This window comes from Delphinapterus leucas, chromosome 4, assembly GCF_059928025.1.
Source record: "Delphinapterus leucas isolate spDelLeu-1000000601 "Yukka" chromosome 4, BTC_Dleu_Yukka2, whole genome shotgun sequence".
NCBI lineage: Eukaryota > Metazoa > Chordata > Mammalia > Artiodactyla > Monodontidae > Delphinapterus > Delphinapterus leucas.
Window position 1 is genome coordinate 46,521,900 of NC_143132.1, and position 14,476 is coordinate 46,536,375.

General features: G+C 35.6%; 1 protein-coding gene across 1 annotated transcript in view; it reads right to left on the reverse strand.

Annotated features, from left to right (window-relative positions):
* The window catches only part of DCBLD2 (discoidin, CUB and LCCL domain containing 2), an 87,321-nt gene that overhangs the window by 60,154 nt on the left and 12,691 nt on the right, over nt 1–14,476 (reverse strand). The window contains exon 2 of the mRNA XM_089910447.1: nt 8,315–8,542. Coding sequence (XP_089766573.1) covers nt 8,315–8,542 — 228 coding nt within the window. The remainder of the gene's footprint in view (nt 1–8,314; nt 8,543–14,476) is intronic.

The following is a 14,476-nucleotide window of genomic DNA, read 5'->3' on the forward strand; positions in this document are numbered from 1 at the left end:
AACTCGAGGACATAGTGGCAAAATAAAACAAAACAAAAACACCTCCACTTACAATAGCAACAAAGAAGATAAAATATTTAGGAATAATTTTAGCAAAAAATATGTAAAACCTACATGAGAAAAAGTTTTAAACACTCCTGAAAGACAACAAAATTAGATTTGAACAATGGAAAAAAAGCAGCTTATTCTTAAACAGGATGACTCAACCATCATAAAGACAATTTACAAACAATATAATCCCAATTAAAAAAATACCAACAACCATTTTTATGAAGTTGGACAGTTGACAGATAAATTAACAGGCAAGAATAGCCAGGAATATGCCAGAAGTGAATATCTATAATGGGAGACTACCCATATGAGACATTAAGACACGCTATAAAGCCTCTATAATTAAAACTCTGAGGTTCTGGTATATGACTAAATAGACAAGTGGAACACAACAGAAAGTCCAGAAACAGATCCCAAGTACACACAGAATTTGAGTATATGATAAAGGTAGTATTTCAAACCACTGGGGCAAAGGCAGACTTTTAAATGCCTGATGCTAGGACAAGGGGTTAGTCGTCTGGAAAAAATACAATTAGATCTACACTTCATACCGTAAAAGAGAATATCTCCAAGTGGACCAGGGATCTAAATATAAAAAAAGAAACCACATAAATGTACCAAAAGAAAACATGGGTAAATTTACGTTTAACAGGGATATAGGGAGAGGCTTTCCAAATATGACTCAGAATCCAGATGCAAAAGACTGATGAATTTACTACATTTAAAAAATTTTACATGGCAAAAACCCCCACTATAAATAAGCTTCATAAACAAAGTCAAAAGACAACTGACAAACTAGGAGAAAGTGTTTGCATCATATATCACACAGAGGCTAATATCACTAAAAGATAAAAGAATTCCTAATACCTAAGAGAAACAAAGACCAAAAAACCTGAAAGAGTGGGCAAACAATGTTTGTTTTTTAAAAAAATGGTCCTTCAACATATAAATAAAAGGTTCAGGATGGATAAACAACAAGGTCCTATTGTAAAGCACAGGCAACTATATTCAATATCCTCTGATAAACCATAATGGCAAATAACATGAAAAAGAATATATATGTATAACTGAGTCACGCTGCTGTAGAGCAGAAATTAAACACAACATTGTAATTCAACTATACTTCAGTAAAAATTTTAAAAAATAAAAGGTCCAACCTTCCTCATAGTAAGAGAAATGCAAATTACAACTATACTGGGATATCATTTCTCACCTATCAGTGGGCAAAACTTACCAAGCATGACAACACACTCTGTTGGCAAGGCTGTGGAAAAGCAGGCATTTTTATGCACTGCTGGTGGAAATGTAAATTGGCACAATCCTTGTAGAGGGGAGTTTGGCAATAGCTAACAAATCTATGTATACACTTACCTTTTGAACCAATAACTACACTTCAGAAACTTATTCTGAAGGTACACCTCCAAGAATACAAAAACACATATGCATTAAGTTATCTATTGCAGCAGTGTTTGTAACCATAGAATACCAGAAGCAATCTACATATCCAGATATAAATGAGTGGTTGAACCACAGTACATTCACAATATGGAGTTCTCTGTGGCTGTAAAAAGAATAAGGACTATCTTTATGAACTGATGTGGAATGATTTCCAGGATACATTGTTAAGTGGGAGAAAAAACAAAGTAGGAAAGAATATCAATAGTATATTAGGGTTTTTTTATAAGGGGAAATAAAATCTAAATATATCATTTGTATAAAAAAGGAAGCAGAAAAGATAAAACAAAGACTAATACAACTGGTTAGCTACAGGGGGTGGGTGGAGATGAGGTGGAAAGGACAGAAAATATGGAGTGAAGTAGGAAGGACTGTCACTCATCTAAGTATATCTTTTTGTACAGTTCTAACTTTGAGAACCATGTAAATGTTTCACATTCTCAACAAAATAAAAAGAAAACTAACTAGAGAAAAAGCCTACAATGGAATATGAACAGAAGTCAATGAACCAAACCGTACTACAAATGGATAATAACATAACCACACTGGAGGGCAGGAGGTGGTGGGGGAAATCTAGCCCAGGCAGTACTGAACACAGTATTTAGATTAAAGGTCCTCAGGTTAAGACTAAGCAAGTATGGATTCTAGGTAGCAGGCTTCTTTGATTTAGAAGCATGGATTAGTAATTCTGAAACTATTTTCAGTGTATTATAGCACTAAACAAATAAGTGAACTAAGTACATATACTGTAGACAACAGGAGCTAGATACCTCACTGTCAGAGAAGTGATTACCAGTATGAAAAGGGAAGGAACAGAATGAACCTGGTGAAGCTGGATTAGGATTAAAGGTATCAGTATGAACTCATGCTTTTTAATCAATATAGGTAGATAAATATAAAAAGATATAATGTGCGTACCTGTATATACATAAGTACATATATACATATATTTATCTACTAAATCTATCTGCTAATAGGGCATGGCAGCCAACTGGCCTGAAGTTACAGACTAGATATTGATTTCTAATACCATTTTCCACTAAAAAGAAACAGGATTCCTTGAAGAAATGGATGATTTCAGGGTTGAGACAGGACAAGTAGAAGACAAATCTAGAAAATCCTGTGCCAGACCAGAAGGAAGTACTTAAAAAATGATGAGGACATCACAAAAGCAGACAGGAGCTAGTTTGAAGAGGCTCTCAATGGAAATTTGGGACACTTTGAGAATCAAAACAAATGATAGTAAAGGATGATAAACAACGGACTAACACAAGAATCCATGAGTCCACACTGGTACAAACAAATAAATAGGAGAGAAGGAAAAGCTCATTTTTTCAGTAGGGAAGAAAAACCTAATCAACATAAAAGGAATGATGACATAAGAAAACCACCGTTGACAATTATCATAATAACAACTGATTCAGAAAAGAATCATTAATGGAGTATTTACATCATTTCAAAGAGTCTCCCCACGATATGCATATTGATTGTGAAGGGAAACATAGCTACAGTGTAGAAATCTGGGAGATATCACCTTAGTCAATAGATCAAAGTTAACATCACCAGTAATGAGACAAATCAAAATTGTGAGCCTCCTGATTGGAAGTACTGAGAACACATCTGTGGCATTCCTGCTAAAGTCTGTAATCTGAATCTAATCATGAAGAAACATCAGACAATCCAAATTAAGAAATATCCTACAAAATAACTGGCCTATCTATTTCAAAAATGTCAACGTAACAAAACACAAGGAGTGACCAAGGAACTGTCCACTCCTTTCATCTCCAAAGTAATGGAGACTAAGAAGATGTGACAACTGAATGCAATACATAGTCTGAGAATTTCTTTTGCTATAAAGGACATTATTTGTACAACTGGAGAAATTTCAGCAGCTCCTGTAGCTCAGTCCTACATCAATGTTAATTTCCTTAATTGTGACAACTGTTCTGTGGTCATGTAAAGAGAATGTCCTAGTTTTTAGGAAATAAACACAATATACAGGGGTAAAGGAACATCATGCTTGAAAGTACTCTCAGTTTAGAAAAAGAGTGTATGCTTGTGGGGGAAAGGGATAAGGCAAATGTGATAAAATGGTAACATTTGGAAAATCTGGGTGAAATGTTTATGGAAATTATCCCATTTTTGCAACTTCTCTATTAAGTCTAAAATTATGTCAAAATAGGCAGTTCCCTGGTGACCTAGTGTTCAGGATTCTGGGGTTTTAACTGTCATAGCCCGGGTTCAATCCCTGGTCCCGCAAGCCGTCACGTGGTCAAAAAAAAAAAAAAAAGTATGCCAAAATAAATAGCTAAAAGGAAAAAGTTAATGTTTATTAAAAAGTTGCTATTTTCAACAGTTTGCAGTAAGGAGACCATGTAGTAAAAGATTAAGGAGTAATAGCTGGTATCTATTACTCTATAGCCTAGTAGTTGAGATTATGGACTTTGCTATTAGCCACACCTTAGTTCAAGTCCCAATTCTGCTTATATGACTTTGGGCGAGTTGCTTACCTTCTCTGATCTTCTATTTATCTGTTTTATGGGAATAATGTACAGGATTCTTGTAGGATTCAATAGTATCAAGTGTGTCAAGGGCTTACAGTAAAAGACACCAATTCTGGAGCCAGACTGCTTAGGTTTGAATCCCACTTAGCAATTTGCTAGCTATGTGACCTTGGAGAAGTTATTCAACCTCTCTGTGCCTCAGTTCTCTCATCAGTAGTAAATGGGGGTGATAAAAGTATCTATCTCAAGGGTTCTTGTGAGGACTAAATAAGTTAATTGATAAAAGTAATTTGAATAGTACCTGGCACATAGCAAGCACTGCATGCATGGTAGTTATTTTCACGATTAGCCTGAGCCTCTACAGAATAGGAATTCAAAAAATATTAGCAATCATTATCATCATTAAATACCTAATATTATCATCACTATAGCTTTTTCAAGAGGTTTGGTGGTAAAGAGAAAGAAAATTTATTTTTTCTCTTAAACTAGGAAGACCTAAGCATATTAGAGAGAAAGGGGACAAACAATACAGAAAGAGAAACTTTTCTGAAAACACAAGAGACACGGAATCATTTACCAGATGAAGCCCTGAGGGCCTCAGTTTCCCTCTTTGTAAATGTCACCTGAAGATTTAAGAGACAACTTTAAAAGGTACTTTGATGAAGGTGTAAGACAGAATGTACATCTTTAAATATAACTTTGAACACACGGACACATTTACATTTCTTCTACAGAATGCATTTTCCTTTAATAGCTATTAGGTTTTAAAATATTTAGCTCCTCTTTTAGAGATCCATCCACAATATCCCTTATCCCCAAAAAAGTTCATCTAAAATGGAAATTTTAAGCAAAATCTAGGAAGAAAATACATACAATAGAGTGGGAAAAGGTTACACATAAGCAAAGATTTTTCTTTTTAATATGGTTTTAAATTTCATTTTTGGACTAGTTATCAACAATATCCATCAGGGAAATGATGCTAGTAGATGTCTATGGACCAATATGAAAACATGTCTAAGTATTAAAAGAGAAAAAAACAAGTTGCAAAATAGTTTGGAGATATATATTTATATATGTACAGAAAAAGTTAAGATTAATAATGAATGATTTTACTTTAATTTTCATCTTTACAGAGCAACCACTATGTCTCAGACACCGGGGATTAAAGAATAATCAAAATGGAAAAGTAAAATTCAAGGCACAATGGAACTTTCTCATTCCAATACAATCTGCCTAAAAAAGGGACAGACCTAGAGAGCCAATCTTAACTCTATCAAACACATCCTGTTTGTCAGTGAAATGAGTACGACTACACTAATTTCACAAAGATTTCTGGACAGTCTAGCTATTTAGAAAGTTGTTATATAAAATCATAATAAACTCATATATTTAAATAATATTACACATTATTGCTCAATCCAAAAAAATAGAAAATAACTGTCCAAAAGTGCTTTATCAGTTAAAACACATTCTAATGAATTTATGATTTAAAAAGTGATTCCTTGAGAAACGATTCTTCCTTTCATTTTCTTTTCTTGATTATTCCATAATACCATCTCTCAGGGGAGAAAAGTCCCTAAAATTAACACCTATAGAGAAAAAAACCAAAAATCTAAGCTTTATACCAAAACAGGAAACTTTTTTTTATAGGAAAATGCAGCTCATTTGAACCTGCTTCTGTTCAGAAGGGACCCTGAAAAAAGACAATATAGAAAAAAGAGGATTCTTTTTTTTTTTTTTTTTTTGCGGTACGTGGGCCTCTCTCACTGCTGTGGCCTCTCCCGTTGTGGAACACAGGCTCCGGACGCGCAAGCTCAGTGGCCATGGCTCACGAGCCCAGCCGCTCCGCGGCATGTGGGATCTTCCCAGACTGGGGCACGAACCCGTGTCCCCTGCATCGGCAGGCGGACTCTCAAACACTGAGCCAAGAGGGAAGCCCAAAAAAGAGGATTCTTTACCATAATCACTGGAATCTTGATACCCACATGTATTTGTTTCTATTCTGTAATTCCTGGCATATCTACTTTAACCAGAACAGTTATTCTTGAATGACCTTTATTTCTCTGCGATGTCAGGAAAGTTACTTTTCTACCACTAACCACAAACTGCTCCCCAAATGGAGGACCAGTGGATATACGGTAGGTGGTGATGGTGGGGGGAGGAGCAGAACTAAAGCTCAACAGGAACCATCATCACTCGGTCCCCTTGACCTTTCTACAGCTTTCCATTCACCTGTATGAAGAGAGAATAAGGAAAAACAAAACCAATGGAAATAAGGGAGAGCTGAGTAGTAGACACCTACTACACCCCAAGCACTGCAAAATATTATTTCATTTACTCTTCCTACAGTACTGATGATGACTTTGAAGTCTGGGCTGATGACTTGTAGAAAGAATTCTCAGCAAGTAAGTCCTGGAGCTATGATGAGAAGAACCCAGTGAGTGATTTAAAACCTGTGCTCAATTTTTTTCCCATGCCACTCTTCCTGCCTAGCAACATGACACTACTTATTGTCCAAATACATAATCCTATGGTTTTCCTTTTTAACAAAAAGCACTTTCAATATGGAAATTTTCAAAACTACATCAAAGTAGAGAGATGTACTCCCATGTGACCATGGCTCAGCTTCACCCATGTGCCATTCTGGTTTCACCTGCCCTCTTCTTACCATTTTTTCTCTGAAATATTTAAAAACAATTCAGAGACGTTTTGTTTGAACTTCAAAGTGTCTCTAACAAATCAGATATTGAATACACAAAATATAACATTACCACAGAATTTGAGATTCTGCTTTTCTCAAAAATGTCCTCTCTCAGTTAGTTAGTTTGAATCAAGACCTAAACAAGGTCACAAGGTCCACACACTGCTTTTGGAAGATGTATCTCTAAATGAACGACAGTTCCCTCGACCTCCTCTCCTTTACATATAAGTGGCATTTTTTTAAAAAGGAGTCTTTATGGTTGATAAAGTGTGTTTCTCTAGCTCCTTTATTTCATGTAAACTGCTAGAGGCATGATCAGATTGTGGTTCACTTTTTTTATTATTGTTTCAAGACTGCTGAGGTGGTACCATTTACTCCCTACTGCATCTCCTCAGGAGGCACTTAATATGCAACTGTCTTCTATCAGTATTATAGTAATAGTGTTTTCTAGATCCTCAGGCGATTCGAGTTTCTAAAAGCTTATCCGAGACCATATATTTGTGGCAATCGTCGTAATCAAGCACCCAGGTTAATCAAGAGTTGATTGGGAGACAACAGAGGTTATCAATCAGCAGCCAGGTAAGCAGGCCAGGAATTGTTCCTCTCATACATAAGAGGCTAAAAAGTGGAGAAGAGATGAAGGGTTTGACTAGAGACAGAGAGGAGGCCAGAAGATGAACATGATGCTTAAAGAACAAGATAGTGGGCTCCAATTATAGTTCTGAAAGACATTTTACACACCTGTATCAGTAAGTCTTTCCAAATAAACTCACAGAGAATTTTAGAGTTCTTTATGTTATAATGTTATCTCACCAAGACAGCCTTACAAATTTTGCTGTTTCCTGCTTCAGAGAAAGGTTGTTCTCTAAGCCAAAGGTTCTCAACTTGACCTCAAAGTATATTCTCCTGGGTAGCTTTAAAAACACTGAGGTGTGGATCCCACCGAATAAATTTTGATTGAACTGCTCTAGAATGGGGACAGGTATATAGTATTATTTAAAAGTCTTCCCAAATGACTCTAATATGCAGCCATAATTGAGAACCAGCTGCTCTTAGCTAAGAATAAAGACAACAGCAGCTAATATTTACTAAGCATATATTATATGTCAGGTACAGTTCTAAGCACTTTACATGTACTAGTTCATGCCCTATTTTACAAGTGAGGAAACAGAGATAAGGTAACTTGCCCGAGGTCACACAGCAAGCTAATAGCAGAAGTATTTAATATCAGGAAGTTTGGATCCAAAACCCATGCTCTTAATTACCATGATATACTGACTCCTAAGCATGAATTACACTTACATTCTTTAACTGCAAGTAAAATGATCAAAGAAAAACAAAATGAACAAAAAAAGATAATTAACTTCCTCCTCCTCAGAAGCAGTAGAGTGGCATCTTGTTGCAAATGTACCAACACAGGCTTATTAGAAAAGTGAATAAACAGATAAGAATCTTCTCTTCCCAAAAGAAGATTCAACTTTGAGATTTCCACACATTTCAATAATTTCCTACATATCCTATACAGCATAGTTATTCAATGTTAAGTATCAAACACTGCTTCAGTTTTAAAACTTGGGGCAATGATGTATTGAAAATTTCCTACCTATTTCGGTTCTGCTAACTCCAATTCCATTATAAATTCTCAAGTAATTAAAGTGACAAGAATCAGAATCTTCAATGTCAAAGTCACCAAATTTGATGCGCACTCGCTCTCCCATCTTTACACGGATCTCCCATTCGCAAACAGTGCTGTTAGGATAGGTCTGTGGGTAGTTTATGGACGTCAGGGTTCCACTTTCAGGGCCTAGTACAGTATGTCCACATCCATCACCTTTAAAAAAAAAAAAGTTAAAAGGATGATAAATTATTCTTTACATCTTTAACTTACACTACAAATAATCAGGATTTTTTGTGAAGATTTTAAAATATGTATGACGTCAGATAGTTTGTACCACCAATACATTCCTTACACAAGATAAAACAGATAACATAGTTCTTAGGTCTACTCACAGGAGCCAGGAGAAGCCAGGTTAGGTTAAAATAATCAATGATTACTGGTATAATTTATGAGTTCAAAGAACTTTCCAATCAAAATAAATAGAAGTAAACATAACTTAGCAATAATTATATATATATGTCATAATAAATCCAGTCTTTAAAAGAGTATCAATTCATAGTAATTGTTCAAAATAAATGTCAACTATAAAAATAAATGTATATGATCAGCTTCATCTATTTAGTTACAAATAGCACAAACCCCTTCAAAAATCCCTGTGAGAAGTCAAATGATTTCTAAAAACACTTAAACTGTACTAAAGATTATGCAGATTTCTGACCATATTACACGATGCAAGGCATTCCTTCTTGAAGGCATTAAAGCAATATTTCATAGTTTAATTTTATGTTCTATTGAAATTTGACTTTTCAGTTGTCCCTCCCCAAAAGCCTCATTTTCCCCTATAGAATGACGACAAAAAAACAGTTTATTAGACTTATTAAAGATTAGTAAAATGACCTTCATATCTTGGTAGCAGCATTATTTGCTCCAGAAATTTCTTCAGCAACTGAATATGGAAACAGTTAACACATTGTTTGTAAAAATCAAATATCTGCATTCTTCCCTTTATCATAAAATTTGTTATTTTACTGAGCGCCTGGAAGGAGGCGTTAATACTGATTAAGAAGTTTTAGCTGCTGCTCCAATTGCACTGCTTAGCGTTCCTAACGATGGGATTCAAATGGATGTCTTTTTAATAGGAAAATGAATACATCCTTTCAAAATAATAGTATTTTCTCTTTCAAAAGAGCTATTTATAATCACCTTTTGGAAGAGTTCAGAACTTAAAACAAAGAAAACTATATTAGAAGTGACACTTCTGAGTTTTAACCTCAATATGGATACAGATGGGTGTAACAGAATTTTATACTGATTTTTTAAGAACAGTGTAGTGCTGATATCATTTACTAGAACAGATGAAAGCTTTAAAAGCCTATGAATAAGAATACAGTATCTACAAGCAGTTGCAAAATAAATGTTTATTAATTGAATGAATAAGGAAACTGTACATTAACCTATGAAAAAGTTATCTCAAACTAGTCTCAAAACTAGCTTTAAGGAAGGAACAACAACTCTGTACCTAGATTCTGATGACAATACTTCGTATCTTTTGCTGATAAAGAAATTTTACTGCCAAATCCACACTAGTACTGTTACTTAGTCTGCTTTCACAGGTCAACCAGCAATCTGGCTTCTTAAACAAATCTCTCTCACATAAAGCTTAGCTTTTAACCAACATTAAACTTCACCTATCTTCTACACTTGCCTTCACTCCACACACAAGAACTAGGCATAGCAGTTCAATAACATCATAATACAAAAAGCCACCATTAAATAAACCTGTGAGTTTTTGTGTGACATAGCCACTGATCTTTTGCAAATATAAAACTTAGAATGTTATACAACTCAGAGAAAAAGAAAAATAACCACAAATTTCCCCTGAAACTACCATGAAAATACCTTGAATATCCCTATTGGGTATTATCTAAATTAAAAACATAAGGATATAAAAACCTCCCTTGTGAAAATAAATGAATTGTAATATAAAAAACTTTTGAATAATCATTAACATTTTTCCTTAGAGAAAAAGACAACCATCCTAAGACAGATCTTCTAAAAATATGAAACTAGTCAAAAATGTTCTGCTAGTACTGAAAAGATGAAAACGAGCTTTCTGGAAGTGTTTCAATCTTTAAAAAGTAGCCCTGAATAAATGAAGTAACTCAAACTATAAATGTATTTTCTTTAGTAAGTATGAAACTAAGGCAGCTTCTTAAGTGATTAGAAGTGTTGATGGATTTCAGAAAGCCAAGAATATTGCTATTAACAGCTGAAGTCAGGACTTAGTAATGGCAGATTGTCGCATTTAATGTATTCCCCACAGGCTATTATTTAACTTAAAGTTGTCATGTTAAAATGAATTTTACAAAAAGATTACAAGCAGAGTGTTAGGAGCAATTCTTAAATATCTTTATGCTCATATTTATGTTTGATTCTCAATAAATGCACAAAATGTTTTCTGCCATTTCCTCCATACAGCACAGTTCCTACAAAGTTAACAAAATAAATACTAACTGATGAAAAACAGGACTTTTGCATGCATGGTGATGAAGAAAACAATTAAAATGGAGCTGTCTTTTTTCAGCATCTTGTGTAGGGGGAGGGTATGAACAGTCCACAAGTAACGTGCCAAGAATGTTCTAAAATATGTGATGGAGTTCAGAGCTTCCTCCTCCCGCAAACAAGACGATACTCACCAGAAACTAAAGTTAAAAGAAAGTCTCCAATCTACTGCAATGCACAAATTTGAATGTTCCAAATTTCCAAGACTATTTGATAAGTGTTAACCTGACTAGATAAATAGCTTAGGCTGGCCTGGCCCAATACCTACTGCTATGAAGTATATGTTTCGAATATTACAGTTGGAAAGGGACACTAGGCCAGCAGTTTTCAAATGTTTTTCTCTGTTATTCCAAAGTAAGAAATGTATTTTACACCTTGATTCAATAGTGTCTTAAATATATCTTCCTGACCCACTAAAGGGTCCCCACCTGTGCAATGAACAACACTGTACTAGGCATCCAAAGGTGACAATGTTGAATTCTCAAATCAGAAAAAGATCTTGTCCTCACTTTTACCCCCAATTTAGAACATGTGCTTCCAGTTTATTTTTACAGTTCTTAAAAGCGAAGCCTATTCTACACCAAAATACTTAAAATAGGACAAAATATTTAAAAGTAACACTAAAATCTAGAAAATATTATCAACAAATCACCTAATATACTGAGAGCAGGGTTTCTCAAATGTGGGTGGAGGACACTGGAACAATTCTGGGGTGGGGGGGTGCCACAGGCATCTAGTGGGTAGAGGTCAGGAATGCTGCTAAAGTATCTTACAATGCACACGACAGCTCCCCAGAGTAAAGGGTGATGGATCCTAAAAGTCAAATAGTGTGGAGGTTGAGATGGGCTGACGTAGAGCAAAGGCTAGGACATCTCCAACAGAAGATCTGGGTTTTAGTTCTTTTTCCTTTGGCTCAAAGGGTAATGCTGTTCTACTTGCTGAGGGTACAACCCAGGGAACAGTTTTCCCCACAAGGTCAAAGAAGTAAACAGAATGCTTTATTTTTCTTTAAGTTAAAGGGAAAAAAAGGTCCTTCTTATTAGTCTACAGCCCTCAAGTATTTTTCTTGGTCAGGGGCCCTCATTTAACATTGGGGTTTGAAAAAGGATGGTAATAGGGTCAGGAAGTAAGTCTCCAGATTTTCTGCTAAGCTTTGTAACTGGAAAGAATAATAATCTGTGACCAGGCTAATACCACCTATTACTCATTTTTACAAGGCAGAATTGACAAAGAGAGTGTAACCACTACTGGAAAAATAATTTTCAAAATGCGTATTGTAGGACCAATCCATACACTCACTCTCACGAACAACACCACATCGACAACTCTTTCTCCTTCTCCAACTCCATCATCACCACCATCACTGTCAGCTGCTTCTTCTCCTCCCCTGCCCCCCGCCCGCCGCCGCCGCAGATGGTCTCCACCAGACTGTAACTGACCATAAGGGGTAGAAGCCTGTAAATGTAATTTTTGAATTTTAATTTTATTTCAGTGGAGAAAAAACACTGGAATTTGATCTCACTGCCCCGTTGTTTGGCTGCAGATTTATCTAGGGGATTACTCATAGAACATGTGTTCGCTTCCTCTGAAGACTGTCAGGTCAGATGTGTTAAGCCAGATACAAATTTTGATACTGTTCCAGGAAAATAGCTGAGTAATTTTTTTAAACTACTTTTCCCTAGAGAAAACACAAAGAACATTAATTTAAATAATAATGAATTAATACAACAAAGAACACATGCTTATTTTAGGTTGCTTTCTAAACTTCAAACCAAGTGTGTTTTTTGGATAAATATGTGCTCATGATGCTGATTTTATGCGACTCTCCAGCTAACCCCATATTTTAGTCACATTACTATTAAAAATAATAAGTTATCTTAATTATTTAATTTTATTAACATGAACACTGTATGACTTCTAAAAATACTTTCTTTAATAAGAACAAAGACAAAAGCAGGAAGCTTGCACAAATATTCCAAAAATGTAGAGCAATGTAACTTTCATTACAATTCTTAGAAACTAGGAAAGGTTTATACTTTTCCAATAAGCTTTCAAGGATTTTCGTCACTGTGGACAGGTGAGTTTGACTATATACTTCCTCTAAATAAGTGTCATTCTGTCACATCTTGTAACACATCTGTGCGATCTTATAATAAACTGAAAAAAAAGGCATTTAGAGAGTAGAAAAGTGTTCAAAAGAATAACTTGCAAGCGTTAACAAGGATATCCTATTTCATTTGACTACAATGAAGATTTTTAATCTCTTATTTAGCACTACGAATTTTTAGACTAAAAAGTACTATACCAGTCCTGTTACTTTAAGATTTTAAAGTTGCATCACAACAATCTCGAAAAGATAATTCAAGGTCCTATTTTAATTCACTCATTTTTTTTAATACTGCCTAAGATGGATATGCACTGAGAGCCTAAAGAGGGTTACTGTGGCAATTTAAAGGAAAAGAAATAGCTCTCAGCTCAAGCTTTTTTAAGCCCACACTCATCTCTGCATGTGTGATAATTTACAAAACTGAATCACATGAAGGAATGTGAGATGTATAAATCCTCTTCGATCCCCACCAAGCACACACTCTATGTAGTACATAATGGTTAAGCAAATTGGTTCTGGAGTCATGTGATGCATTTAAATGCCCTACCTACCACTCACTGTGACCTTGAGAAGGTTGTTTACTGATGCTAAAGCTGAGTTTTGTAAAATGGGTATACTAACATCTCAAACCACAGAGGGTAAGAATTTAAAGAGATACTGTATGAAAACACCTACTATCGAGGGCCTAACCCATACTAATGTGCTCAATAAACGTTTGAGGGTAATTATGGTCATAAAAGACCAGAAAGGCTTTTGCTCATCACATGTAGGTCCGGTGCATTTGGCCACAACCTAGCTAAGGTATCAGAACAATGGCTCATTACTTTAGAAGATTTATATCAGCTTTAAAGCTTCAAGTACAGTGTCCTGTGAAAAGTGTAAATCATGAGAAAGTAATTCTCACTAATCTTCTCCCCAATGACCTCTACTTCACTTCGGTAACTCATGAAACCACAACCTAGACTGTTTTTGCCATTACCGGAGATTACTCCCACCTGTGAAATCTCAACAACTTTAATGTCTCACTCTTTCGGTCAGTCTCCTGACCCTTCTGCTCTCTTACACCCACTGCACACTTTCTGTGAACTTCTCTTTTCTCCCCATCTACTATCTTGCCCTAGCCTCATTTCTTTCCCTACCCAGCCTGGACTTCAAGTCCAGTGTGTGAACTACACTCTTCCTGGTACCTTCGCTTCCTTGCCACTATGTCCTTGAGGATCTGCCTGGCAAGCCCTCCACCCTGGATCATATGATCTCTCTTTGCCCAGGAGCTGAGCACTACTGGGAAAAAAAATCACACAATCCAGGGAATAGTTGTCATTAGAGTAATAGGTTCTGATCTCAGATGGGCACCGAAAGCCACTCGGTATTCTCTTACTCAGTGGTTCTCAAAATTTAGTCAACATTAGAACCACCTAAGGGCTATTTAACGTAAAGGTTCTCAGGCCCCATCTCTGTCTCCATAGATTCTAATAAAT